We start from the raw sequence: 26,402 nt of genomic DNA, 5'->3' as shown, positions 1-26,402 counted from the left end.
GAAGTGTCTACACCTTCACAGCAAACAATGTAACCATTCAAATGCATCATATTTTCATCCAAATAGTTATTAAATAAGCAAGCAAATTACTTATTCTAACCTCTTTTTGAATAAAGCATCAACAGTTTCATCCAGTAAACTATCCTTATTAAACTCAACTCTCCAGTACTAGAAAACATCAATATAGAAAATAAGAATTTTTATAAGTATAGTTGCTATAATAATATGTTCATAATCTAAAAGTCAATTCTTTTCTGTTTAAAATCATTTAAAAGGTATCCAAAGTTAAAAACAGAGTTTAATAAAAAAAAAAAGACACCAAACAATTAACCTATCTTTAATCAAACTCACATTCAGAGTACTTTCAAGATAATTACATATAATTTACTCTAACAATAATGTGAAGAATACATCGTCAACAGAAACATGCTAAAAAAAAAAAAGCCATCACCAAAACAAATGCACCTATCAATAAAAACATCTTTAAAAAGATTAAAAAAAACTAACTGTAATGACCATGATTATCAACAGATAAAGCTGTTCGTACAACTTAACAAAAAAAAAAAACACCATATATAACTTAACAAACCCAAATACACAAAAAATAAAGTAAAACAACACATAAAACAATTCATACTAACTTGGAAATTAAATATCCAAAAATCTTCAACAAACTTTAAGATAAAAAAAAGGAGAAAATCAATCAAAAACAAAATCATAACTTCATTCAAACAATATGAAAAACAAATTTTGAATCTGAAAATTAAAAAAAATTACAATAGCAATAAAAAAAGGGCATCATCAAAGAGAATAACAATTAAAAACTGATTTCCATACAACATCAGAACAAAGATAAAATTTTCCAAAAAAGCACATATATAATAACATGCAAACCTCCTAACCACAGAACCCAAACCCCATTTAACAATCAAACTCTATTAAAGAAAATAAAAAATTTTAACCTTAAAATCATCACAACAAAATAAAATAAAAAAAACCCACATTCAATCAAACAATAAAAAGAAACAAAAATTTGTACCCAAAAACAACTAAAAAAAGAAGTAATGAAAGAAAAAACTCACATAGCAAAAAAACCTATCTTTAACATCACAATACATCGTTTTCAACTAAAAATAGAAACAAAAGAATGAAATTTCAAAAATAGAGAGGAACTATACCTGTCAAATACAAAAGCACAAGAAAAAAAACACATATCAAATAAAGTTCTTTATCTGTCTATGGGTCAAACATAAAATACTGATAAAAGAACTAAAAAAATAAAAGAGATCTTGCTTCCAATAAAAAACAACTACTATAAAAGAAAAAAAATCCATGTATTAAACTCAAGTCTCTTAAAAGATATTTTTTATATAAAATTATATTAATATAAAATTGTGGATATTATAATGATGACTACTATTGGGTTGACAGGTGGGTTTAAGTTTTTTTTAAACAATAAAAAATTTAAATTTTATAAATTTGTTTAAATAAATTTTTATATTTTTATTATATTTAAATAAATTTTCAATTTTTAATGTACATATAAATAAGTTCTTAAGATTTTTATTTGTATTTAAATAAATTTTTAAAAATTTAATCTGTACCTTAAATAAACTTTTAACATAAATGATTTTTTCATTTAAAATAAAAATTTATTTGGATATAAATAAAAATGAGAATTTATTTAAATATAATAAGAATATAAAATTTTATTTAAAAAATAAAATTTTATATTTTTATTATATTTAAATAAATTTAAAAAATAAAATAATTTTAAAATTTTTTAATATTTTAACTTTTCTTTTTTTGATAAAAACATATATATACAAAATTTAAGTTACAAAGAAAATGATAAAAAAATTTGCTTTTTTTTGTTCTTAATCTATTTTTAAATCCTTATTCCGTTAATTATTAGATTGAAAAGTTACATATCCATAAATTTTTTAAAATTCACGACCTCAAGTACCAACTCTACGTGTCAACTGATCAAGGGTGAGTGGGCGTTAAGAATTTGATTATTATATCAAGAAAATCAAGCTCTCAAGTTTCCCTCGTGCATATACGTATCTCTTCAGTCTTCTGAATTATCTCATCTTTTTATATTGATTTCAGGGATTCTTCGATGTAGTTTTTTTTATCTGTTTGTATGGTGAATAATTGAAGTTTTGATTCAGAAGAAATCAAAACTATCAACAAGAAGACAAAATGTGAAAAACTTCATTGTTCTTTTGGAAGTTTGCATTAAAGGAAGCAAAGGAGGACGGAACTATGGGAAAAGAGCAAAGCGTTCAGAAAAAGAAGATGACGAAGCAGTTTACAGGTAAAATGTGTGATACATCATTGCACCTAGCTGCGAGAGCAGGAAATTTTGAATTGGTTTTGGAAAGAATTGGTGATGGTAAGGATGGAAAGTTGAAGGATTTGCTGTCTAAGCAGAGAATGAATCTGGTGAAACTGCCTTATATGTTGCTGCTGATTGTGGTTATGCTGATTTAGTGAAGGAAGTGATGAAGTACTATGATATTGTTTTGGCTGGTGTTAGAGCAAGGAATGGCTATGATGCTTTTCATATTGCTGTCAAAAAAGGGAACTCGGTGAGTTCCTCAGTTTGCTTTTCTCTTGATAATCATGTTGGATATGAAATTAAGAACCATTATGAAAGTTCACACTGCAATTTCTTTACCAAATATTTTATCAATTTTTTTGCTGTTTCTATTTGTTAAGAACTTGCAAGTTTTGTAGTAAAATTACCTTTTGTTTAAGTCATCTGATTTGTTTGAAGTTTCCATATTTTATTCCAAGCCCAAATTGTTATTCAAACTACCCTCAATTCTTCCTAGCTTCCACCGTTCTTTATTTGTGTGTATTTTCTTACAGATTATTCTAACCCTTGCCGATTAACAGATCGTCCTTGGAGATAAATTGTTTTCCCAAACTGTCTCAAAGGTATTGAAGATTCTCATGGAGGCCAATCTTGACCTTTCAATGACTTTTGATTCTTGTAACACCACAGCATTGCGCACTGCTGCATCACAAGGCCACACTGAAGTGGTGAATTTCCTCTTAGAAAAAGGCAGCAATATGGTCGCAATAGCAAAGAGCAATGGAAAAATGGCCTTGCATTCGGCAGCAAGGAATGAGCATCTAGAGATAGTAAAGTCCCTTTTTGTCTAAAGAACCTGGAATTGCAACAAGAATTGACAAGAAGGGCTAGACAGCTCTAAAGCTGGCGGTTAAAGGACAAAATGTTGAGGTAGTAGATGAGCATGATAAAGTCAGATCCTTCTTTAATAAACATGGTTGATACTAAGGCCAACACTGCTTTGCATATAGGAACTCGAAAGGTTTGGATTCAGGTAGTTAAGATCAAACTTTTAGTAATTGTTAATTTGTTATGTCTCCTCTTCAGAATGTTTTTTTTTTTTTTTTTGCCAACTTAACTTATTACAGGATGAATGTACAATGGCTTTGTATGTTCTCTTAGATATAAAGAATCATCTTAACTCATAGTGTCTTATTTCAAGCAGTGAACTGGTTTTCCTTGTGGAAAGTAGTACAATTTTTTACTTTCGGCTTTAGAATAAACTCCAATTTTAGTTATTGATATATGATGAGTTTTAAGTATTTCTGAGCAACAAATGCACTCTGCAGTGGTTAGAAATAACTAATCAAATTTGCTGATAGAATTTTTTATCCGTCTCATAGAGTTGGAAAAGTTTGTGAGCCTGTCTAATCACTAATTCAATCTTTTAGATTTTTCAAAAGCTGCTAAATGACATTGAAGTTCACAAACTAGTCATCAACAAGTCCGGGGAAACGGCTCTTGACATTGCAGAGAAAAATAAGCTATCTGATATTGCAGGCATCTTAAACGAACATGGAGTCCAATGTGCCAGATTTATTAAGACAACCTACAAAATTCGGCTCGGGAACTAAAACAAATTGTAAGTGATATAAAGAATGAGGTTCATCACCAGCTTGAGCATACATCCCAAACAAGAAAACGGGTGCAAGTTATAGCTAAGTGGCTCAACAAAAAATGCATGTTTAAGGTCTCAATAATGCAATCAACTCCAACACAGTGGTTGCTGTTCTCATTGCCGTTAGTGCATTTGTTGCCATTTTCAATGTCCCAGGTCAATATGCTTGCAGTCCTAAAGATATTTCACAAGGCGTCTCTCCTCAACAAGCGAGAATAGCTTCAAAACTGCCATTTATGATTCTTTTTGTCTTTGATGGCATAGCCTTTTCATATCATTGGCCGTTGAGGCAGTGCAAACCTCAGTTGTAATTATACAGAGAACGGCAAAGAAGCAGATGATAGCAGTTATGAATAAGCTTATGTGGTTGGCTTTTGTGCTGATTTCAGTTGCATTTCTTGCCCTTTCCTATATTGTAGTAGGAGAAGATGAGAGGTGGTTAGCTAATCCTATTACTGGTATAGGGACTGTTATCATGGTATCAACATTGGGAGCATTGTGTTGCTGGGTGATTGTCAACCATATTGAGGCTTCAAAACTTCGGAGCATCCGGAGGTCTCCAGTAAGTGGCTGGTCTCGGTCATTGACAATGTCATATATGTCTGGCACAGAGATTCTGAACAGTGAGCATAAGAAACTCTATGCGGCTTGAGCTTTAATGCGCATTATATCCTTCTCCCCACCCAACTCTTTATCTCGTGTACATAGTTCTGACTAACTGTAGCAGAATATCAGCCTAGTGCTTCTCACTGAAACAAAATTGCAAGATTGAACTTATACAGATTGTAAAACAGCAGAGAACAAGTAGACATTTCCTTTTTGTAGTTCAATGGATCTAGGAAACAAATTAATCAATGATTGCTATATGTGCAAACCTTCCAAAACGACCATCACTCTAACCTCAGAACTTACTGATTTCTTTTTCGAAAAATAATCCAAAAACTTTCACTGCCACTTCACACTTGGCTACATAAATTTAACATCTTTCAAATGGGCATGTAATACTATGCCTATTTTTGTTTTCTTGGTGTGGTATATCACGGAATTTGAGTCCAAATCTTTTATTACTGTGCTTTTCCCATGTCATGTGTACAGGATTCCCTGTGTCATATTGTTCCCTTTCCTCTTCTAGCAAGACAAAAAAGGAAGACTACTGGTAGTATTGCAGTAATTCTCCTACATAGTTTCCTTCTGACTTGACTGGCATCATGGAATAATTAATGAGACCTTCATTGCAAATAAAATATCTTATGCTTTTCTAGTCTGTCTTTATTGCTTGTGATCTACAAGAGACCTTTACATGATTCAGTCTTCATTGGCTAATGCTTCATTTTCACCACGTCTACCATTAGTTTCACCAACCAATAGTTTGTATGACTTGGGTATGACACGTTCTTTGTTTTGGCAATTTCAACATTCCTCCTTGTCTTACTGTTCCATTATCTCAAATTTTCAGTAAGGGCTTTTACTTTCTGTCATTTGGTCGGAATCTGTAATGAATATGATAGTGTTCTCGTTGTTTTGTTATCAAACGTCTCATCTTATAGCTTAAACTTTTAGCCAAGGAACAAAGAAAAAATGGGAATACATAGAAATGCAAGCTGAAAACTGCTAATTAAAGAATTTATGATACCATGTTGTAAAGACAAATTGCTTTCCTTAGATGGTATATTTTCCTTCAGTTTTTCTTCATAAAACTTTTCATTTCTAGATTAGTTCCATTTAACCCCGTAGGCAAATCTTTAAAGATGAAAGCTGTCAAGTTTTATACTCCCTGGTAATGTTGAATGCTACTATGGCTTCATTCAAGTGAGGGCAGTAGGACTTGACTTGACCATAGTGGTGATAGACTCTATCTGCTAGTAGGACATTTGCTTTCTAGAACACCTTTTCTTGTCTCTCCAATTTAGATCCTCCTTATCTAACTTTTTGCTGGTGGCAAAGCTATCAGCATTTGTACAAGGTCCATGAGTTTCATAGAAATTCCAATTTCTGATATTTTCAGAAGGCTGTCAACTTATTTTGCTGTGTCATGCTTGTTTTTTTTATGAGTGTTTAATGCTTGTTTTCTCTTCAATCTATGCTAAATGCAATGAACCTTTGTTTATGATTGTTCTTTCCTTATTGATAATCAGGACAGGACCAAAGAGGACATTAAAGGAGATAGACCAATTGAGAAAAAGTTGCCCAAATGAATCAGACAACTAAACAATGGACCCACTAATGCTGTTACATTCTTGCTTTCCAATTTTTCCGAGTAATAACTTGAAATATTTAAAGTGCTAAAGCAGAGATTTTCCTCTTTTTAGCTTTTCTTTTCTCCTTTTTGGCCTATAACTAGAGTTTACTTCATGTTTAGCTATAAGGCTTTGACATGCTGCTACTTGTCACAATAAATTCATTTCGTCGCTGAAGGGAAAGAAAAAGAGATTGCTAAAGTTTAATTTGAAATGAGTTGAGGGAGCAGTTGATTATTTTATAGATGGTAACATTATGCTGAAGGTGCATTGTGCTTCAGAACAAAGTGTAAGAAGATGACAAGTTGCTTACAGATTTTTTATAAATTAAAATGGTCTTCAGGAAATAATATTGATGCCTTGAATCTATCCTGACATTTTTCACATGCTTCACTTGCTGACGTGGTCCCAGCGATGCCAAATATCTTCATCCTTTGTTTTGGTAATTCAAATCTCCACCCCTATAGGTCTATCAGGACATGTAATTTCTTTTCTTGATTGCTTAGGTCAGTAGATCGTGAATAATTGGATTCTGACTTGATTGTAACCTTCTTTAATGAAGTAAAGGAGGAGTCAAATGGCAATATAAACGTTTTGATGCCAACTTCTTTTACCTCAATAGGCAAGAAGCAGACACAACACTTTCTAAGAGTTCATTACCGAACCTTGCGTCTAGGGGAGGCTATGGAATGGAATAGTAAGGTATCTGTCTATCTGATCTGTTCCATCCACTAACACTATTTCGAAGGAAGGACAAGTTTCTTAGTCTTATGTTTTGTTACCTGCTTTTCCATATTGTAAGCTAACCATTAGATTGAACAGTTTTTATCCTTCTACTTTCCTTTCTTCCATACCAAACCCAGCTAGCCCCTTAGTTACTTACAGAAGTTATATTTATCGCGTATGCACTGAAAAGCATATACTTTTGGACTCCAATTTTTAGGTTTTTTGCATAGATAGCTCAAGTTTCCATTAAAATTAAGATCCATTTTACAAACTTACAAGTTTTAGTACCTTCCACTTCCATTCTTTAACTAAATGGACAAACCTGTTCATACAGTAAAAGGAGTTACTTTTTTATACTTGTCTACACTCCTGGTGCTCGACATCTGTCAATTAGCTGCTATGGAATTTCATTATTTTCCACCCAATCTTGTCAAAAATCTAGCAGGCATGTTTTGTTTAGTTTAATGTTTAGTCAAAATCATGAGAACATAACAATAAGATGAATGAAAATTTTTGTTTTGTTTGAGACAGCTAAAGTTTGGTTCATTTCGCTTTCAATTTTGAGGATAATAATGACAGTACACATTTGCCATGTAGATGCTCTTCAGAGGCACAAAGAGGATATATCTTGTGATCAAAATCATTGTAATCGAACCGTTTTGTAAATAGTACAAAGATCTTGGTATAGATTAGTCTTTTTTTTGATAGATGGTATAGATTAGTCTTAATTTGTAGTAAACTATGCTACTCTGCAGGGGGATGATCATGCTTGTCCTGTACAAAGCATCTGTTTGTTCCTGTAATCAAGGTTTTTTATGTATCAAAATATTGCAGGTTCTGTCCCTCATGCAAAGGGACTTACTGGACAAGTATTCAAAAAAAAAAAAAAAAAGGGCCACTTATCGTTACTGGCTTGTTTAGAATAGGTGAAAGTAGAATGATTTTTTAGAACTTACTTTTGTTCAATGATCAATCTGCTCCAAGAGATTTTAATATTGAGTTAAGAGATAGTAAAGTCATCTTTTTATTCATTGAAATGATTCAAATAAAGTGTAGTTTCTCTTTTCCAAAGGGAGGAAAAGATAAAAAGATAGCAGTCCACATTTTCTGAACATATACAAATCTCCCCACTTCCTGAATAAAGCCTGAAAGGCTGAAAAAGTAACAGAGAATCTCTAGTTTAGGGAAAAGTTTCATGTAAAAGAAAAAACTTTGGTAAAATACACCTTGTTTTTACAGAATCTACAGATTTAAAGTTCGGGTGGTTTTACTGAAAACGTTTTTTTTTTTTTTTCCACTTGTGGAGGAACTGATACTTGTTTTCTGGATGTTTTAGTCGTTGTTATCAACAAAATTTGACTTTTAATTAGCATCAATAGAGTAAAACTTAGTTAAGTGGTAAGGATCATTGTCAAATGTGAAAAATTCCAGCATGGAAACAGTCAAATTGTTGTAAAAGAGAATGTCTTGTCCCAGTCCAAGAAGGAAAAAAAAAAAAGGAAATGGGGGAAAGAAAAATCAAGTAAATAGATATTGCATTCAACCAATTCTAATCATGCAACATCTTGTGGAAGTACAAAAAGGAAGGCTATATAGTGGGACTAGACTATTGATTTTGAATGATAAACTTCCATGGAAGAATCTCTAATAATTTTTTTCCTTTATTATTTGAACAATAATGGACTTCAATTTGTTCTTCCACAGAAAAGTATTTTAGGAACATTAACAAATTGGTCTTGTCTAACAGTGCTGAAAAAGTTTGCAAAGTATCTGATTATCACACTGGATTAAAATGACACTCACTTTGAAGAATGTAACAAGAACTGGATTTTCAGTCTTTTCCAAAGTATTTTCACATTCATATGCTGCGAAGTCCTGGTGTTTCTTGGTCCCCACTAACTGAAATCTTTGAAGCAGAAAGTGAACAAACCCCAAGTTCACTTGCAGTCTTTCTTGAGCTAGACAGCTTTTGAGACTGCTTACAGTGAGCAATTGCTCCCTCAATAGAATTTTCAATCTCTGAATTCTCACTGTTGCTCCTTTTCAGCGACTGTAAATCACAGAATCCGCTTGAACTGAATGAAAAAGATGATGAAGAAGAAGAGGAACCAGATGTTGATGTAGATGTAGATGAAGACTTTGTTGGAGAATGCCTTTGAATTACCCCTGAAAAAGATCTCCTATGCCTATTTGCAGCATCCTCAACCAACTCTTTGTCGATGCTCCTCGTAATAATACTTGATATTTTGTATCTGTCATTATCAATCTTTCCAAATGGGTTCTTCTTTGCCATTTCCATGTACTTGTTTACACAATCTTTGCTCTCTGAAACATTTTCCGCTTCTGCATTGCATGTTGCTTTGGCACGAGACTCATTTGGACAGGCAGACTTACTAAACAAAGACTTAAGATACGCCCGGGATGCCTTGAGCTTTTGGCTTATTGAGGATTGCTTGATCTGCTTGAGCTTTCTAGACCAAGACTTCTTCGAATTATTGCCAATGAAGCCATTCAGTTCAGTTGACCATTCAAAGAAATAGTCATCCGGGTTTAGTTCACTACTCACCCTGCAGGATTCTGTCGGTGAGATGCTGCAGGATTCCAATGGGGTACTTGTATTAGTTGAACGAATAGCAGAGATTGTTATGAAAGGAACAGCAGGATTTTCTTCAAAAGGCGCTTCAGTTTTGCACTCAAATGTAGTACTGTTGGAAATTTGTAGTAGTTTCTGAACCATTTGCAAGCGAGGAGGGAGGTGGAGGGGAAGGAGCTTTCCTTTGTAGAAGAGCTCATCAGCTGGGGAAGTTGAGGTAATTTCTCCATCTCGAGAAACTGAACACATTTGGAACTCAAACTCTTTGCTTTGTGGTGGAGAGCTTATAGAGTAATACAAGAAGTTGGAGGATGAGCTTACCTCTATATCAATATAGTCTTCATCGGCATTGTTAAATGAAGCTTGGCTTTTGCCCATCTTTTGAACCGTCAAAAGCCTCTCTCTTTCTCTCTTGGATATGCTCAGCTTATGGGGAGGTGAGCTTGGTGAGGAAAGAAAGGGGCAGGCAGGGCATCCTTTAAAGCGAGAATGGAGCCAAGTTAGAAAAATAAAATCATAAGGTAAGGAGTTATCTGTTATTTTCCTTTTTTCCCCACTCTCTTTTTCTCCTTTGTAGTAATATCATGAATGGTTCCAAACAATAAAATTCCGAAAACAGTGTGGATTTTTCCCCCCTCAGCTGAACAGCTTCTGGGTGACCCATGCATGTATTACTAGTATTTTGCATTTTTATCCCTTCAATTCTGCATCAAAATTTGTGGCTCACATACAGTACCCTTGGCTTGAATTATGTTATTACTTGAGTAATAGTTTTTTTTTTTTTTTTTTTTACCATTTCATCATTTTACCTCATGCCCTTTTTACCTCCTAAATTCTGCATTCAAAAGGTGAATTACAACCATTTGTCTTGTTATTCCAATTTTTTCAGTTTGGAAGAAAAGAATGCAGAGAAACTTCTCATTATGTTTATTATTGTTGAAAAACGTAATTGGGAGAAAGAATGTTTTCTGCATTAATCAAATAGGTTACAACAGATAATTATATACACGATATCGTAACTTAAAAACAATAACAAAATCCCTATAAAATAGAAAACTACCGAATTGGTATATACACCTAATCAAAATCCTAAAAATTAGGGAATCACACAAAATCTTCTATAGTCACACGGCTTTCCTAATAAAGTCATATAATTTGACACTCCTTTTCAAGCGGATGAATGGATATCCTTCATTCCGAGCTTGCTAACAATATCCTAAAACACAGTGCCTGGCAGCCCCTTTGTGAGTACATCTACTAATTGATCCTGTGATGAAACAAATGGAGTACATATTAGGCCGTTATCAAGTTTCTCCTTGATAAAATATCTATCAACTTTTATATGCTTCATTCGATCTTGTTGTACTGGATTATGAGCAATCCTAATGGCAAATTTGTTTTCACAATATAATCTCATTAGTCTTTCCCATTTAATCTTCAAATCATCAAGAATTATTTTTAACCACAATAGTTCACATTCCTATTGCTATTGACCTAAACTCAAACTTTGCACTTGATCTTGCTACCACGTTTTACTTCTTACTCCTCCACGTTACAAGATTCCCTCCCAAGAGGGTGTAATAACCTAAGGTTGACATCCTGTTCACTAGAGATCCTACATAATCAACATCGATATAGGCCTGGATTATGAGCAATCCTAATGGCAAATTTGTTTTCACAGTATAATCTCATTAGTCTTTCCCATTTAATCTTCAAATCATCAAGAATTATCTTTAACCACAATAGTTCACATTCCCATTGCTATTGACCTAAACTCAAACTTTGCACTTGATCTTGTCACCACGTTTTGCTTCTTACTCCTCCACGTTACAAGATTCTCTCCCAAGAGGGTGTAATAACCTAAGGTTGACATCCTATTCACTAGAGATCCTACATAATCAACATCGGTATAGGCCTCTAATATCTTGCTGTCTCCTTTCATGAACAAAATACCTCTTTCGATGTTGCCCTTTAACTATTGTAATATTTTATGAACTGCCTTGAGATGCGTTTCTTTAAGATTGTGCATAAATCTACCAACAACACATAGAAAATGCAATATCTGATCTTGTATTTGCCAAATAAATTAGCCTCACAATTAGCCTCTGATAAGAGCCTCTATCGACTACGGGATCCTCTACAGCATCACATAGTCCATGATTGAACTCAATGGGCATGTCAACAAGCTTACAACCCAACTTCCCTTTTTCTTTTAGCAAATCAAGCTTATACTTCTGCTGAGAAATAAAGATCCCTTGTTTTAAATATGCCATTTCAATACATAGGAAGTATTTCAATTTTTGAAGTTCTTTGATGTCAAATTCTTTTAGAAGGTATCGTTTTAAATTGTCCATCTCTCCTACATCATTGCCTCTTACGATAATATTGTCTACATACACCAACAAAGCTATCATTCCTCCTAGATCAAAGTGTCTTACAAATAAAGAATAATCACATTGGCTCTGTTTATATCCCAAGTTAGTCATCGCCTTGGTGAATCTTCCACAAAAGGATCTCGGTGATTGTTTAAGTCAATAGAGAGCTTTTTTCAACTTATATCCATTCCCTCTTTAGATTCAAATCCAAGAGGAACTTTCATAAAAATTTCTTCCTCTAGGTCACTCGTGGAGAAACGCATTTTTAACATCAAACTATTATAGATTCCACCTGAAATTGGCAACCAACGACAAAAGAACCCGCATTGTATTCATCTTCGCAATAGGGGCAAACATCTCAAGATAATCAATGCCATAGGTTTGAGTGTACCCTTTGGCAACCAGCCTTACCTTGTATCTTTCTATTAAACTGTCAGACTTGTACTTCATGGTGAAAACCCATCTACATCTAATTGATTTTTTTCCTCTCAGCAATTTGACCAACTCTAATGTCTTGTTCTTTGCAAAACCTTCCATTTCCACTTTCATATCATCTCTCACTTCTTGTCTCCTAATGCCTCAGATAGATTTCTCGGAATGGGTATTGTGTGAGGGTTGCTTAAGAATACTTTATGGTTTTGGGATAGATTTTGGTAGGTCAAAAATAGGTACAGAAGACATTTAGTACATGTTCTGGTTCCTTTCCTAAGTGTAATTAGTAGATCGACATCACTTAATTTTTTTGGTTCATCTACTAGTTTAATAGGCTCAGCTGATAGTATGATATTTTCGGTGGGTATGAAAATGGTTTTGGGAATCTGAGCAGCAGCACAATAGGAGATTGTACTAATACCGATAGAGAAACTGAAATTTTTTTCCTAGAATAGACTTGTAGTGGTTGAATATTGTCTTGTTTCCTCTTATCTTTCATCACCTCACATGACTTGGATGACTCAACAAATGGTACAGACTTAACAAGTGACTCAACAAATGAAGTAATAGGTTGAACGAGTGACTCAACAGGTGACTCACCAAATGCGGACTGAACAGGCACTGAAACGGGTTCAAATGGAGACTCAATAGGCTGATTGGAAAAATAAAAAAGAAACAGGTCCTTCACTTTATCTTCACTCAACTTCCTTTATGAAGATAAGAATGTTGAAAAAATGACTCATTTTTTACAAAACTAACATCAACAAAGACAAAAAGATTTTTGGTAGGTGGATGGTAACATTTGTACTATTTTTTATGTGAAAAAGTACCCAATGAAAATACATTAAAGAAAATGTGGATCAAGTTTTCCCTTGTTTTGAAAATGGACATGAACAAAGGCAATACTTCCAAAAATTCGAGGAATAAGATCGTTTGAAGTATTGAAATTGAAAAAAAATTATGTGAGAATTTCAATTGGATTTTTGAAGGGAAAGACCTGAGTTGAAAGTCTGTTAATTAGATGAATAACGGTTAAAATGGCTTCTCTCCAATATGTTTTAGGAATATTTTTGTCCAATAATAAAGCTCTTGTAACATATAGAAGATGGTCATTTTTATGCTCGGCCACTCTATTTTGTTGTAGGATACTAACATAAGAGGACTCGTGAATAATTCTTTCTTTTTGAGAAAAAAGAAAGAGAAAAAATTTGATTGAAATAATCCCTAATATTATCATAACAAAACATTTTAATTCTCACATCAATTTGTGTTTTAATTATGTTGTAAAAATTAAGAAAAACAGTGCCAACATCATATTTATTTTTCAAAAGATAAATTCACATTACTTTTATATAATCATCAATAAACGAAACAAACCACTTAGCATTAAAAATATTTGGAAGCATAGAGGGTCCCCAAATATTACTATTAACGAGAGAAAATTGATTAAAGGATTTTGTATTGCTTATTGGAAATAAAGCATGTTTATGCTTGATAAGTTTACAATCATTACAATAAAAAGACTCAAAAATAGACCCTTTAAATAACGAAGGAAACATCAACTTAATGACATTAAATAACGGATGACCTAAATGATGATGATAAAGACAAATTTTATTTTTATTTGGCATGACTCAAAAAGAAATGATGCAAATAGAGGATTATCAACTCTAGTTCTTCATTTTGATCTTCTAGGTAGTAAAGACCATCCCTCTCACTAGCACGTCCAATTGTCCTCCTCATGTCTTGCTCATGAAACACACAATGTGAAGGAAAAAAAATGTTACATTGCAATTGGAATCTTTGGTAAGTTTTTTAATGGAAACAAGATTCGCAAACAGTTTTAGAACATGGACATTTTTTAGCATAAGAGAATCACTTATATAAATGTCCCCTTGACCGGCTATAGTGGTAATGGACATCAACTGTAGTTATTTTTCTATGACTAGAACAAGGAGTATAGGATGATTAAAACTTAGAGGAATAGGTTATGTGATCAGTGGCTCCAGAATCTATCACCCACATCTTTGGAGAAATTTTTCTAAGACATTAGCAACACGAGAAGAAGAAGAAATACCTGAAAATGCCAAAGAACATGTACTTACCGAGGAAGGTTTCTCAAGGGTCCCCAAAAAATTCTTCAGTTTTTGAATCTCTTCCTTGTTGAAATTAGAGATCGAACTTTGGAAACTCCTTTCATTGCTTGATTGAGTGCTTGTCACATATGCTTGAACTCTGTCATTTGCACTTCGGTTGGACCTACCATGGACTTTCTAGCATTGCTCCTTGGCGTGGCAATGCTTCTTATGGTATGTGCAAAATAGGGGACTCTCGATTTATGGACTTGGACTGATTTGCTTTGAAGACAAATTACGGTGGGCTAGATTCATTCAAACCAATTGTTTTGGTCACAAGGGTAGAACTATCTCCTCTGTGGGTCTCAAGCATAACACTTCATTATCCTTCTTTCGCTCTTATGATCGACATTGTCTCATTTAAGAAGGGTTGGTCTTCTTTTTCCAAAATTTACACTGTAACGGCATCGAACTCGGTATTTAAACTGGCAAGAAAGTCATAAATACGATTTTTCTCCATGAACTGCTTCAGAAATAGCTGCATCCTTATTGCAACGCATTTGAATACATTGATATGGTCCATCTCCTGCCACAAGCTTTGCAAGAAACTTTAATTTTCTGTGACAGTTCGAGTCTCTTGTTTGGTTGCTGAATTTTTTGTCTTAATTTCATAGATTTGGGCAGTGTCATGAACCTTGAAGTATCTTTGTCAGATAGCATCCCAAATCTCTTTGGCAATTTCGAGAAACATACACGTATTGTTAATTTCTGGTAGCATCGAATTCCATAACCACGACATCACTATTGAATCCTGTTCGTCCCATACCGCAAATTTGAGATCTTCCTTCAAAGGACCCGTGCCCAACAAATGGCTTAATTTCCCTCTGCCCTTCAAGAACGTGCAGACTAGTTGTGACCACTTCAAGTAATTTTTTCCGTTCAATCGATATGCTGCTTGAATGTTTTGTAAATCCCCAGATGATGCAGCAGCAATATTCTCAGTTACAGGGGCATCCGAGACAAGGTGGGTTTCGGTAGACTCTAACACGTTTGCTTGAAAGGAAAGAGAAGACCACGGACAAGAAAATATGAGTGAAGAAACAAAAAATATTGGGATGAACAGAGATGAAAGAATACGGCCAAAATAGAATAGAAGAGAAGAAAAGGAAATTTCAGAAAATTTCAAGAAAGAGCCAAAAGCTCTGATATCATGTTGAAAAACGTAATTGGGAGAAAAAAAAAATTTTGCATTGATCTAATAGTTTACAACATATAATTATATACACAATATCGCAGCTTAAAAATTATAACAAAATCCCTACAAAATAAAAAATTATCCAACCAATTTATATACCTAACCAAAATCTTAAAAATTAGGAAATCACACAAAAGCCTCTACAGCTGCACGACTTTCCTAATAAAACTACATAATTTGACAATTATCATTCCTTTTTCTCGTTTGAATTTGACTGGCAACCATAGCCAATGAACTTCTGACACATACAACTAGCAAGCCTAAGGATGAGCTTAGAACCATCTGATCAAATCCCCATAATGCAAAGGACTGTATAGATTGTAGAAAAGTGGATAACAGTGTTAGTGCACCCCGTGTTTTTTGAAGCACTTCAGTGTTGCCATGATTATATATTTTGAACTTGAAATAGGGTGCAGAAAGGTAAGAATCTTCCACCATCAGAAAGAAGGTGACAGTACCCTTTGTTTTTAGTGAAAGTTTCAATGTAAGCAGCACACAGAAATCTCTTCAACAGTGTTAAAGAAAATGAAAGTAGAAGAAGAAGAATAGATCAAAAGAGCTCAGATGGAATCTTATTTGAAATTATGATATGCATGCATTATAGTGAATCCACCTGGGAATTCTCAAGGATTTAGGCATCTGCTGCCAGTCTGCCTCAGTTTGACTGTACATATCCACTTCCCTTATCAGACCATAATCTTTATACTCATTACCTGCAAAGTTGTACAGTTCTTAACCTACTTGGTAAAGTGAAGTACGTTTTTCTCTCTAGTTTATTAATTTGGTTCAATCCTAGAAATGGCATTACTTATAAAATATAGATACCAACTATATATATACAACAAGACATGTTGTTGTCTGCACATCCACAAACTTCTCTGCAGCAAAATTTAAATTTTAAAAGGCCAGCCCTTTATCCAAAACCTGGTTTTTTTGCACTGTCAAGTTACAATTCAATACTAAAAAATTAGAGCCTAAGAGAGAGGGAGAGAGCTATTATTATATTTACAAGTTTCCAAACCTTTAAGCTAAATTATATATATTCTGATTCTCCGAGAACTGCTCTGTGATATATCAGCCTATGTATTGTATTGTATGCCAACCAGCATTTGACTTGGTCAAAGCATGGGGGAATTTTTAACTCTTTTTTCCTTTCCTGATTATTCTTCCATTTTTAGAAATTTTCACTGCAGCTGTTGTCTTCACTAACTACAAACATAAGCTCAATTCACCCAAAAAACCAAGTATAAGCTCCAATATTTTGGTAGTGGGACGCGTTTTATCCAAGGGTCGAGGGCTTTTTTGCCTGTCTCCTCTTGTAGTAACTGTTTACTTTGGTCAAAATCCTCCAACTTTGATCCAAAACCGGCCGCACATTGCACCTTGAATTTGTAGTTTTGTACATCACACCTGTAAGTCCTAAAAACAAGAATAAATGAAAAGTTAACAATCACTAGCTCAGTGTTGTAGTAAAAGAGTTTGAGATATAAATTTTAACTGGGGGGTAAAAAACATTTTAGTTTCTTTTTTTTTTTTTTTTTTGTGGGTGAAATAATGAGTGAAGATTCAAAAGAAGGAATTAAATACAAGGTAAGCCGATTTTGCTGCAACAAATAACGCAGGTGATCACGTGATGCTGGTCTGAGCACCAAAAGCTTTGTTCATGTACAGGTCACTCAGTTCACAGGGGAGGGATCCCAGTTCTCACTTTCATAAGTGGCAATTAGCTTTTAACTCTAATGCCTGCATCATTTGCCTTCCGAGGCTTCTGAGCCACCGTCAAAAAGAAACAAAGTTGCAATTACAACTCAGAGCTGAGATCTAAAAGTTCAAGGCCAAGGCCCAATGGCATGGGACTCACTTTCAGAAAACTCCCTTTACAAGTGGATTTGAATGCATTATGTTCAGGACTAGTGGAAAGATTAGTAGTACTATAGTAGCTTGAAATTATTGCAATCTTTTATTGAGTTTTCAGAGCCCACGAAATCATCTTATATAACATCACTAATGAACTTATGCATAGCTTCCTCAGGTCACCGTCGCTGCAATCAACCCTTTTGACGGAAGTACCATTGTACCTCTTGTTTTGCATATTTTGCTGGTAAAAATTAAGGAAAAAATCCCCTTCAATATCTAGTTAAACCCAATTTTTTGTTGATAATTATGATCAAGTCCGAGGCATGTTATCATTTCATTCTCGACATCCTCCTCCCCTGCATGAAAACACGAGTAAGTTTCTTGTGATCATACAGAAACATAGAGCTGAAGAACATGGAGGACAGCTTGACTTAAAGAAATATACATAAGTAACATTTGTTCAGAGTTATCTATACATTTCAGTAAAAAAAATTTTTTTTGGAGAATTTACACCACAATATTGGACATACAATGAACTATCAGTTCTCTAATTGCAGCTGTTGCTGAAGTAACTAGATATCTTACACATTTTTTTTAACCTCCACAACAATAAGATAGCTTCATCTCCTTCTAGAGGCATATCATGACACCATATACCAGATAAATTAGGCAATATTTGGTTGCTTTGATTAGTTGCTGGGTTTTAGATCCTTTTCAAATGCATCATACTCCCACTCTACAATCTCCTCCATCTCATATTCTGAACTTTCTCCATCATCATTTTCCAACTCAAAGTTCACTTTCTTCTGTTGTGCCTTAATCGTGGCAGCCTTTAATCGCGACCATGGATTTTTCTGTGACTTTGCACTGGACGGTGACTCTGATTTTTGCCTTGGAGTTTCAACTTGTAAGGTTGGTTTCTCAATGGATTCAAATTCTTGCTTTATACTTTCAAGATCATCAAATAGCTCTTTGACCCTTTCATCATTTTTCCTGGGTCACGACCATGTCCCATTAATGGCCACATTGATAAAGGCAGGTATATAAAACATTGATAAAGTATTAATATAATTCCACATTGATAAAGGGAAAGAAAAACAAGATAGAATTATATACCTGTGAATGCCTTCACTTGGAGAATAAAACTGTGATTTCATTGAATCCACTACACCGAAGGAAGTTATAAACTGAACAAAGAAGGAAACATGTCATCTCTTAACATGATAAATGATATTGTGCATAGTGCAGATAAATAAATATAAGGCAAACAAAAATTCAATAATCATTTAAGCACCTGACATTTTATTGCAATCAATTACGTCTTGAATTTTTTATTTTTGATCAGATGAACCCTTAAACATAGATTTTCACCCAAATGAACCCTCAAACATCTATTTTCATCTCAATTAAGCCCTCAATTGGATGGAAATAGGTGTTGCCAAGTAACCAACTTTCGTCTAATAAGGGCTCAATGAATGAAAATAGATATTTAAGGGTTTAATTAATTGCAATAAAATGATAGGAGTTTGGATGATTATTGAATATATAAATAATAGAAATATGCATTTTTTTCTGGAAACAAAGAAAACTTATAAATTCAGAAATATTGTATACACATAGAAGGAAAGAAAAGTAGTTTATGAATGTAAACTAAATGAAAACAGAACAATGTTAAGGCTATAACCCAGATGTTCAAAATTTGATACACACCTTGGATTCAAGGTTCAGATATTCTTCTTCAACATTTTTTCTTTGGTTAAGACCTTTTTGAGATTCAGTCTTAGCTGTTTCCCCTAACCTGATTTAGTAAAAATTATGAAACTTGACTTAATCATGCACTGAAAATTTCAAAGAAACAAGTCATTATACCTTCCACTTGAACCCAAGGTCTCCACCAGATGCCTAATTCGTGAGATAGAAGGCCCGAGTTGTTCCTTAATATTGAATAGAAACATATGTGTCCATAAAAATGAGGACTTCTTATTGGACAGAGCAATGAATGGCATCATCAAGTTTGAGGAGCTTTCCAGATAAGATGTAGAGCAATACCTTGTAAGCAGATAGAAGGTGAATGGCCAGATTCACAAAATATTCTCCATATCTCTCTAGTTCACCACTAGCAAATTAAAATGAAAAAGAAAAATCAAAATTCAAAGTAATCATTTAACACTTTAGAGTTAGATACAATAACTCAGGAAAATATAAAGCATAAATTAGATAAATAATTTCTTGTTTTGAACCGGATATATAGTCAATAGAAGTGCTAGCATCAATCCATTAGCTAGTCAGAAGAAAGGTGATGTACATACTTGACCTGCTTCTCCTTTTGTTCATTATAGGTGGTTTGAAGAAACCATGTATCTTCCAGAAAATTAATCCATGCATTGATGACACCTGCTTCTACGCTATATGAAGCAATAGATTTTGAAATTTCCTCTTCCTAGGACCAGAAGAAACAGGAAGAAAAAAAGTATAATTAGAAAAAAAAAGGTCCAAAACAGATGCCAAATTGGTCTAGCAAATTCTGATATGACTAGAGAGATATCTATACAAGCATATGATCTAATTAGTACCATGGAGAGAGTTAAAGCAATTATACCTTTGTTTTCAGGTGTAATAGAATCTGGTTACTGGCATCATCAAAATGGTCTTGCTCTTCCCTCGCATTGCGAAGGCGTGAACGAGCAGCAACAAGTGATGCATTAACCTGAATCAGAGTCACAGCCATAATAGTAATCCCACTCTAGAACATATGGAGAAAAACCCTAGGACTGATGTATCGTTAAGATCTTGGTAGCAATAGAATTGGTAATTCATTTTTGACACTCATGACCACACACAAAAGAAAAAATAAAAAAGGGTAGACTGAACTTAACTGAGTAATGACAGATGATATACCATTCAGAAAAGAAAAGTTCCCCAAGAAGAAGAAGAGTACTGGAATTATTAAAGAAAAACCTTTTTAAGTTCAGCTTCAAGTTTATCTTTTTGCTTCTCAAGCTCTCGAATCCCAGCTGCCAGTTCCTGGGAAATTCCATATCAATTATCTTTGATATTCCATGTAGAAAAGAAAGAAAAAAATAAAACAAGAAAAATTTACTTCAATGTGTAAATGTTACATCAGAATTCAGTTGAGAAAGTACTACCTGATCCACAGATAACATTTGGAAACTTAAAGTCCCTATGGAATCCTCATTCCTTTATGTTATGATGACAAAGCAATTGATAAAGAGAATGGAAGCACAGGCATTACATTGAGTGTCATTCATACACTTTATACAGGAAAAAGTTTCACAGAAATATAAATGGAAAACAAAACTTTGAAAGAAAATCATACTTTATATGTAGATCAATACCACATAGATGGTCAAGACAAATAGGAGATGGAGGAAGGATCAATGCCTTCTATGTATTTCAGAAAGAAAGCAACCAAAATGACTGGTTATGTGAAGTTCTTCATTTGATATTCCAATTAGAAAAGGACAGAGCATCCCTTGAGGAACAGTACCTTCTCAAGTTGGCTGACTTCGTTGGCTTTAGCAACACGAAAGCTAAGCGCTTCTTCTTTCTGAAACCTGATTGGAACACAGAGGGAAAAGGGAAAAAAAAGGCACCTTGTAACAATAAGATACTAAGTGAATAACAGAAAGTTTCATGGAAATTAAAAAGGAAACTTAAGGCATTCAAACACACTGAACATTGTCTTTGCTTCATTGACATAGGAATGTTACATTTTCCGGTGAATGATAATGAGCATCTAACCAGCACATCTGGTTAACACTAGCAAATTTCCCAGATTCATATTAGTTTGATAGTTCATTTACTTTAAAACCAAATTGGAAAATGGATTTTAAACCTTTGCTCTAAAATGCGTTTTTCAGCCTTTGATGTTGAGTTAATGAGAGATTCTGATAAAACTTTTAATTTGTCCACCTGCAAGAAAAATGGACCATATTATAATAGCATGATTAACAGTTACAGTAAGCATAAGGCCAGGAAAACCATTACTGGTAGCATAAACTATCAAAAAATTACTAATTAATAAAAGAAAAAGAAACACCTGATAAAATATAAAAAAGACTATCTGTTATACCTCAGCCCAAAAGACAAGTGAGCTAGAGTATACAAAGCTCATTGGTACATTAGGGGCCTGATATTAGCGAGAAAATAATCACTCTAGATTGTCAGACCTATTTCAGGGTGTGACACTATCACAGTCACATAATGTCATACTGGTTTTCTTATTTTATTTTATTATTTCAATAACTAATCTATAATTGATCATTGAATAGATTTTGGTTTTCCAAACATATCTTTCCAAGATGTGATGATAAAAAAGACATTTTCAAAAGGGTAACAGAGTAGAGCAGGTAAATTAACAGAACAAAAATACAGCAGGGTAACATAACATGCACTTGCTTTATGATAGGATGGCATGAAGTCTCTTCCTAAAAACACCTTAGCACCTTGCCATGTTTAAAAGGGAACTACTGGTGGTTAGCCTCAAATCTTGTTCAACACTTTGCAGTGTAACAAAGGCTATATGATATAAACAAGAGACGCATACTTTTTAGGTGGAAGAGAGGTACCTTTTCAGCATGAAATTGTGGAGAATCCCCATTGCTTAAAGATTTTTTCTTTAGTAAGAGTGCCTCCAATCTGGAATATAGCCTTACTAGTCCAAGAGCTTCTGTAAGATCCTACAGGAAAGATCAAAACATTCAGTTTTATTGAATCATAAGATACTGTGCACTATTTGATTCATTAGCTATCTGATACACCTGAGGACCAGTGAAATATACGAAAATGGCTCAATCATGAAAGCTAAGAATGTAATGATATTTAGGAAATGATAAAAATTAAATAAATAAAATAACATGAACATTGTTCATAAAATGAAAAACTAGGACAAGCCCCTGCCTCGCTCTACCTTGTAAATGAATATTAGGATATAACTGTAGTATAGTAGCAATAGTTATTTATGGAAGAGCAAACTTCTTTTTAAGCCCAAAAAACTGAATTGGCCAACTAAATTTGGTGCAAACAGGCTGGTTAATTAGGCTTTTCAGTTTTAATTGCAAGTGGTTACATCTGTTCAGGCTGTTAGGTCAGTTTAGTTAAACAATGTTCAAATCAGGAATTGTGCACAAGTATGCATGAATAATTGTATTAGCTTTCACCTCTATCATTGCAGCAATTTTCTTTTCAGATGATTCTTCATGACCTTCACTTGACGGGTTCTGGAGTGCCTTCATTTCTCCAAGTTTTTCCTTAAGACTGTAGGCTTCAGCATCTATTCTGATAGGAGACAAAGAAAAAAGTGGAAGGAAAAGAAAAGACTACATTTCAGTTCTATTTTGTGGCAATTAAACATGCCTGCAAATGTTTATAATTGCTTGAACATGTGGAGAAATGATAGTCAATCCATATTACACAATCAAAAGTGAGGTTTATTGAAGATCAAAGTTAAAATGTAGCCAAGAGTTTATAAATCTAGCAGCATTTTCATCGAAAACTTGTATCCCAAGGAACATCAGTCACATCTGGGTTTCCATTAGCTTTAAAACAAGAAGCCATGAATCAATCCCCTTAAGATTCATACCAACATCAATAGTTACAGGTACCAAAGCTCTAGATGATAAGTCCATGTAATAAAGATCCAGGATGTTATTAAGGGAAAAATATTTGGAAGCAGAATCATTTAAAACACCAATTTAAGTACTGCAAATAATTAGGGAAACGCCACATGAACATAAAGAAACACAAACAAATAGTTGGTTCGAAATAATAATTGCAGATGTAGAGAGAACTGTACAAAGAAATTTGAAAGTTGTGAATCATTAATACGCAAATATGCAGCGATACAAAATATATTATAGTTGACCACCTTGCTTGATCAGCATTTATTTTGATCCCTGCAATTGCAGCTTGTGCATATTGGAGTAATTCTTCTCGTTTTACCTACAAGAAATAAGAGGGAAAGAATGAGAAGGGGTCATATTTATGTTACTTAAAGTAAAATGAAACGATCTGTTATACAAACTTGTATCATATGTTAAGAATAGTACAATGTGCTTACCAATACTTCCTCCTGGTAGTTTGAGAATGTCATTGCTAAATTCTTTATGCTGGTCATTACTGCTTCATGAACTTCCTTCCCTCCTGCAAGACAAATCCTGTGTATGACCAAACCAAGAAGAAGTTTACTTGGAATTCAGGTAACAAGAAGCCAAAAGCATATAAGTCTTCTAAACACATTCTCTCCTCTCCACATAATTGACCCAAAAATAACTTTAAGCAATTAATTTAGGGCAGTATGGCCAATCAGACACTAAAAGAGTGAGAAAAATCACCGAAATATCTCCATAAATAGTGAAACTTCCTCCTCATTTGGTGCTTCGAGAATCTGAGTCATACAAAAGAGTTACCCTGCGGTTAAACTCAATCAATCAGCAAATACAAAACCCAAATATATATGCATGGCAGACAAAATTACACGAAAATGCAGAAAAAGTATCATTATCATAAAGCTACAGCTTTTAATAGGAGTGCCAAAACCTCTAACCAAGTATAAAATTTGTTTTTTCGGGTTGGTTCTTAAATGATTCTGATATACCCTTAAACCGCTATATGAAGCAGTATATCAGTCTATCACAGTCCAGGTCGATCTGCAGGATAAATATATCTAGATTATACACTCCAGCTAGAAATGGCCTAACGTAATGATGATAACAGATACGATCCTTAATTTTAGTAAGAATCAATCTATAGATCATCAAATATTGCTCTCCCATGTACATGACAAGTCATTGAAGCAACATATGTAAACAAAATATGACATCAACATAACCAAAGTTTGGGGTTAGCTACCCACAATACTTTCTCTGACTCTTTAGCTTTAAGAAGATTTCCTTTATAACAAGTTCCATAGTCATAGTTACTCTTAACACAGAGTAGAAGGGAGGAGATTTCCTTTATAGCAACCTCCTTTCCAATGATAATAGTTAGCATTATGATTTATGAATTCAAGCACAAACTTGCTCAAAATTGTTATGATTACCAAGTATAGGTTCATTGCTAATGATCACAATTTTTTGTAAACTATAATTTAGGGTTCATTTATGAGCATGATAGGAGGGACTCCTAGCATGCCCCGATGTTGTAAAATACAGCTATAGAGCAGTGAGAACCCCTCCTAGCATGCCCTGATGTTGTAAAATACAGCTATAGAGCAGTGAGAACCCCTCCCACCACGCTGCCAAATAAACCCTTAATTACCTCTCCACTGCCTAAAATACACTTGTAATTATAGTTCTTTTCCATTTAACTTAAATTATACAAAAAAAGCCTAAATTATTATGACATATGCAGAAAAAAAAAAAAAAAAAGGAAACATTGGCATTAGTCATTAGGCACTTACCATTGACAATGTCATTCCTTCAAGAGCTTGGCTATAAAGAAAAACCTCCCGAAAATTCATTGGTTCACCAATTTCAGGGTCAAAGTAATAAACCTGTGATCAATAGTAACATAATTACAAACATTAACAAAATCTAAAAAAACAACTTTTTTTAAAAGATTAATATAAAATTTAACGAAAAAACTACAAAAGGATTACCGACCAAAGTTGGCTTTTTTGGAGAATCCTTAATCTCCTCGAAAGAAAACTGATCATCAATATTTTTGTCATTATCATTATTACTAGTAGTGTCATTGTTGTCTTTATCATCATTAATATCTTTATCATTTTGATCATTGAATAATCTGTCGATTTCTTTAAGGGCGACGACCCATCTTCTTAAAAGTTGGACCCTTTCGACTCCTCTACATGACACCGAAACTTCTTCAAGTCTTTTCACCGTTATCCGAAAGTTTTGCATATTCCTGGCCGCCTGATTAACGTAAAAAATAAAATTCAACAGAAGAAAGATATTGTCGCCAAAAGAAGTTAAACGCCGTTGTTCAGAATTGAAAAGGAGAAAATATGAATTATATTACAATGCGGTCCTGGAGAATCTTGGCACCTTCCACCACGGCGGACCCAGCATGTTGCACAACGGAATCGGCGACGCTCCGGACGGTGCGTGTCAAGTTGTTGTTTCCTCCTACTTCCACCGCTCTGTTCACTGCTGTTCTTATCCATGACATTTTCTTCTTACCTCAAATACAACGAATTTCAATAAAAAAAAAAAAAAAAAGAGAGGAAAGACAACTAAGCATAAAATGGCGTTTGATTGTCGTCGTAAAAAATGTTACTCCTGCATGTTAGGAAAACCGACGAAACAAGAGAAAAAAAAAAAACTAAAAAGTATAAAAATATAAAATTTAAATGATAAACATAATTCCTGCATTGTTCGAGTCCCATGCCTGTTCTTTCGCTTTCTTACTTTCTGTTTAACGGCCAACGTTTTTTTTTTTTTTTTTTCTATTTTTTAAATTTCAGAAAACAAAAAAGAATTGCTTCTGAAAGCCAACTAGCCAAGTTAAAAATTTTATAAACCCAAAACGAAATTATTAAAATCGTTATTAAATATGGAAAATTTAGCTACACTGCTTTTGGCTCAAGTCATGACAATTTATCTTTTTTATTACCCAACCAATCTCTCACCTTTTCACTCTTTTACTGCTCTCTTTTTGGGGGTTTTTTTTTTTTTGGAAAAAAATTGTAATTTTTTATTAATAAAATTCTTATTTTTTTAATTTCCATAAATCAATTATTAAATTCCCACAGCCTCAAAAAATATATATATATATATATAAACTTCTATAAAGAAAAAAATCACATGATGGTTTTTTATGAATGATAATTATTTGCCTCTGCATTACCTATCAGATTGACAATCTTGTTCACTGTCAAAGGCAATTTCTCAAT

General features: G+C 33.7%; 1 protein-coding gene and 2 pseudogenes across 6 annotated transcripts; 1 reads left to right on the top strand and 2 right to left on the bottom strand.

The window, feature by feature from the left end:
- Nucleotides 1-2,013: 2,013 nt before the first annotated feature.
- On the top strand, nt 2,014-4,852 carry LOC111311058 (ankyrin repeat-containing protein At5g02620-like; annotated as a pseudogene).
- Nucleotides 4,853-8,455: 3,603 nt separating this feature from the next.
- On the bottom strand, nt 8,456-10,222 carry LOC111311057 (putative membrane-associated kinase regulator 4 pseudogene; annotated as a pseudogene).
- A 402-nt stretch (nt 10,223-10,624) lies between these two features.
- LOC111311901 (uncharacterized) lies at nt 10,625-26,196 on the bottom strand. 6 transcript variants are annotated; one of them, XR_016342378.1, is made up of 21 exons: nt 25,529-26,194; nt 25,153-25,422; nt 24,951-25,043; nt 23,884-23,936; nt 23,610-23,706; nt 23,418-23,491; nt 22,711-22,828; nt 22,120-22,230; nt 21,387-21,463; nt 21,039-21,105; nt 20,489-20,554; nt 20,130-20,237; nt 19,840-19,970; nt 19,580-19,646; nt 19,400-19,464; nt 19,241-19,328; nt 18,647-18,717; nt 18,061-18,523; nt 17,261-17,886; nt 14,449-17,092; nt 10,625-10,803 (listed from the first exon to the last, which is right to left on the bottom strand). XR_016342378.1 is itself a non-coding variant. In XM_022911730.2 (18 exons), the coding sequence occupies exons 1-18, from the start codon at nt 25,676-25,678 to the stop codon at nt 18,220-18,222; spliced, it is 2,010 nt and encodes a 669-aa protein (XP_022767465.2). In that variant the 5' UTR covers nt 25,679-26,194; the 3' UTR covers nt 17,957-18,219. The 6 variants fall into 6 exon arrangements, 1 of the variants encoding a protein (XP_022767465.2); XR_016342376.1 differs by lacking the exon at nt 10,625-10,803 and having other exon boundaries at nt 13,783-17,092; XR_016342381.1 differs by lacking the exon at nt 10,625-10,803 and having other exon boundaries at nt 13,783-17,092; nt 25,555-26,193.
- Nucleotides 26,197-26,402: the final 206 nt, after the last annotated feature.

This window comes from Durio zibethinus, chromosome 1, assembly GCF_047325235.1.
Source record: "Durio zibethinus cultivar Kanyao isolate XHJ-2024 chromosome 1, ASM4732523v1, whole genome shotgun sequence".
Classification (NCBI taxonomy): domain Eukaryota; kingdom Viridiplantae; phylum Streptophyta; class Magnoliopsida; order Malvales; family Malvaceae; genus Durio; species Durio zibethinus.
This window is presented reverse-complemented; position numbering and strand designations above follow the sequence as displayed.

What these genes read in the sequence shown, in the direction of transcription:
- LOC111311901 (XM_022911730.2), bottom strand. Translation starts at nt 25,678, where the DNA reads ATGTCATGGATAAGAACAGCAGTGAACAGAGCGGTGGAAGTAGGAGGA. An exon ending in CTATTTATGGAGATATTTCG is followed by an intron (nt 23,707 to 23,883) that starts GTGATTTTTCTC and finishes GGTCATACACAG; the next exon opens with GATTTGTCTTGCAGGAGGGA. An exon ending in ACTACCAGGAGGAAGTATTG is followed by an intron (nt 23,492 to 23,609) that starts GTAAGCACATTG and finishes TATTTCTTGTAG; the next exon opens with GTAAAACGAGAAGAATTACT.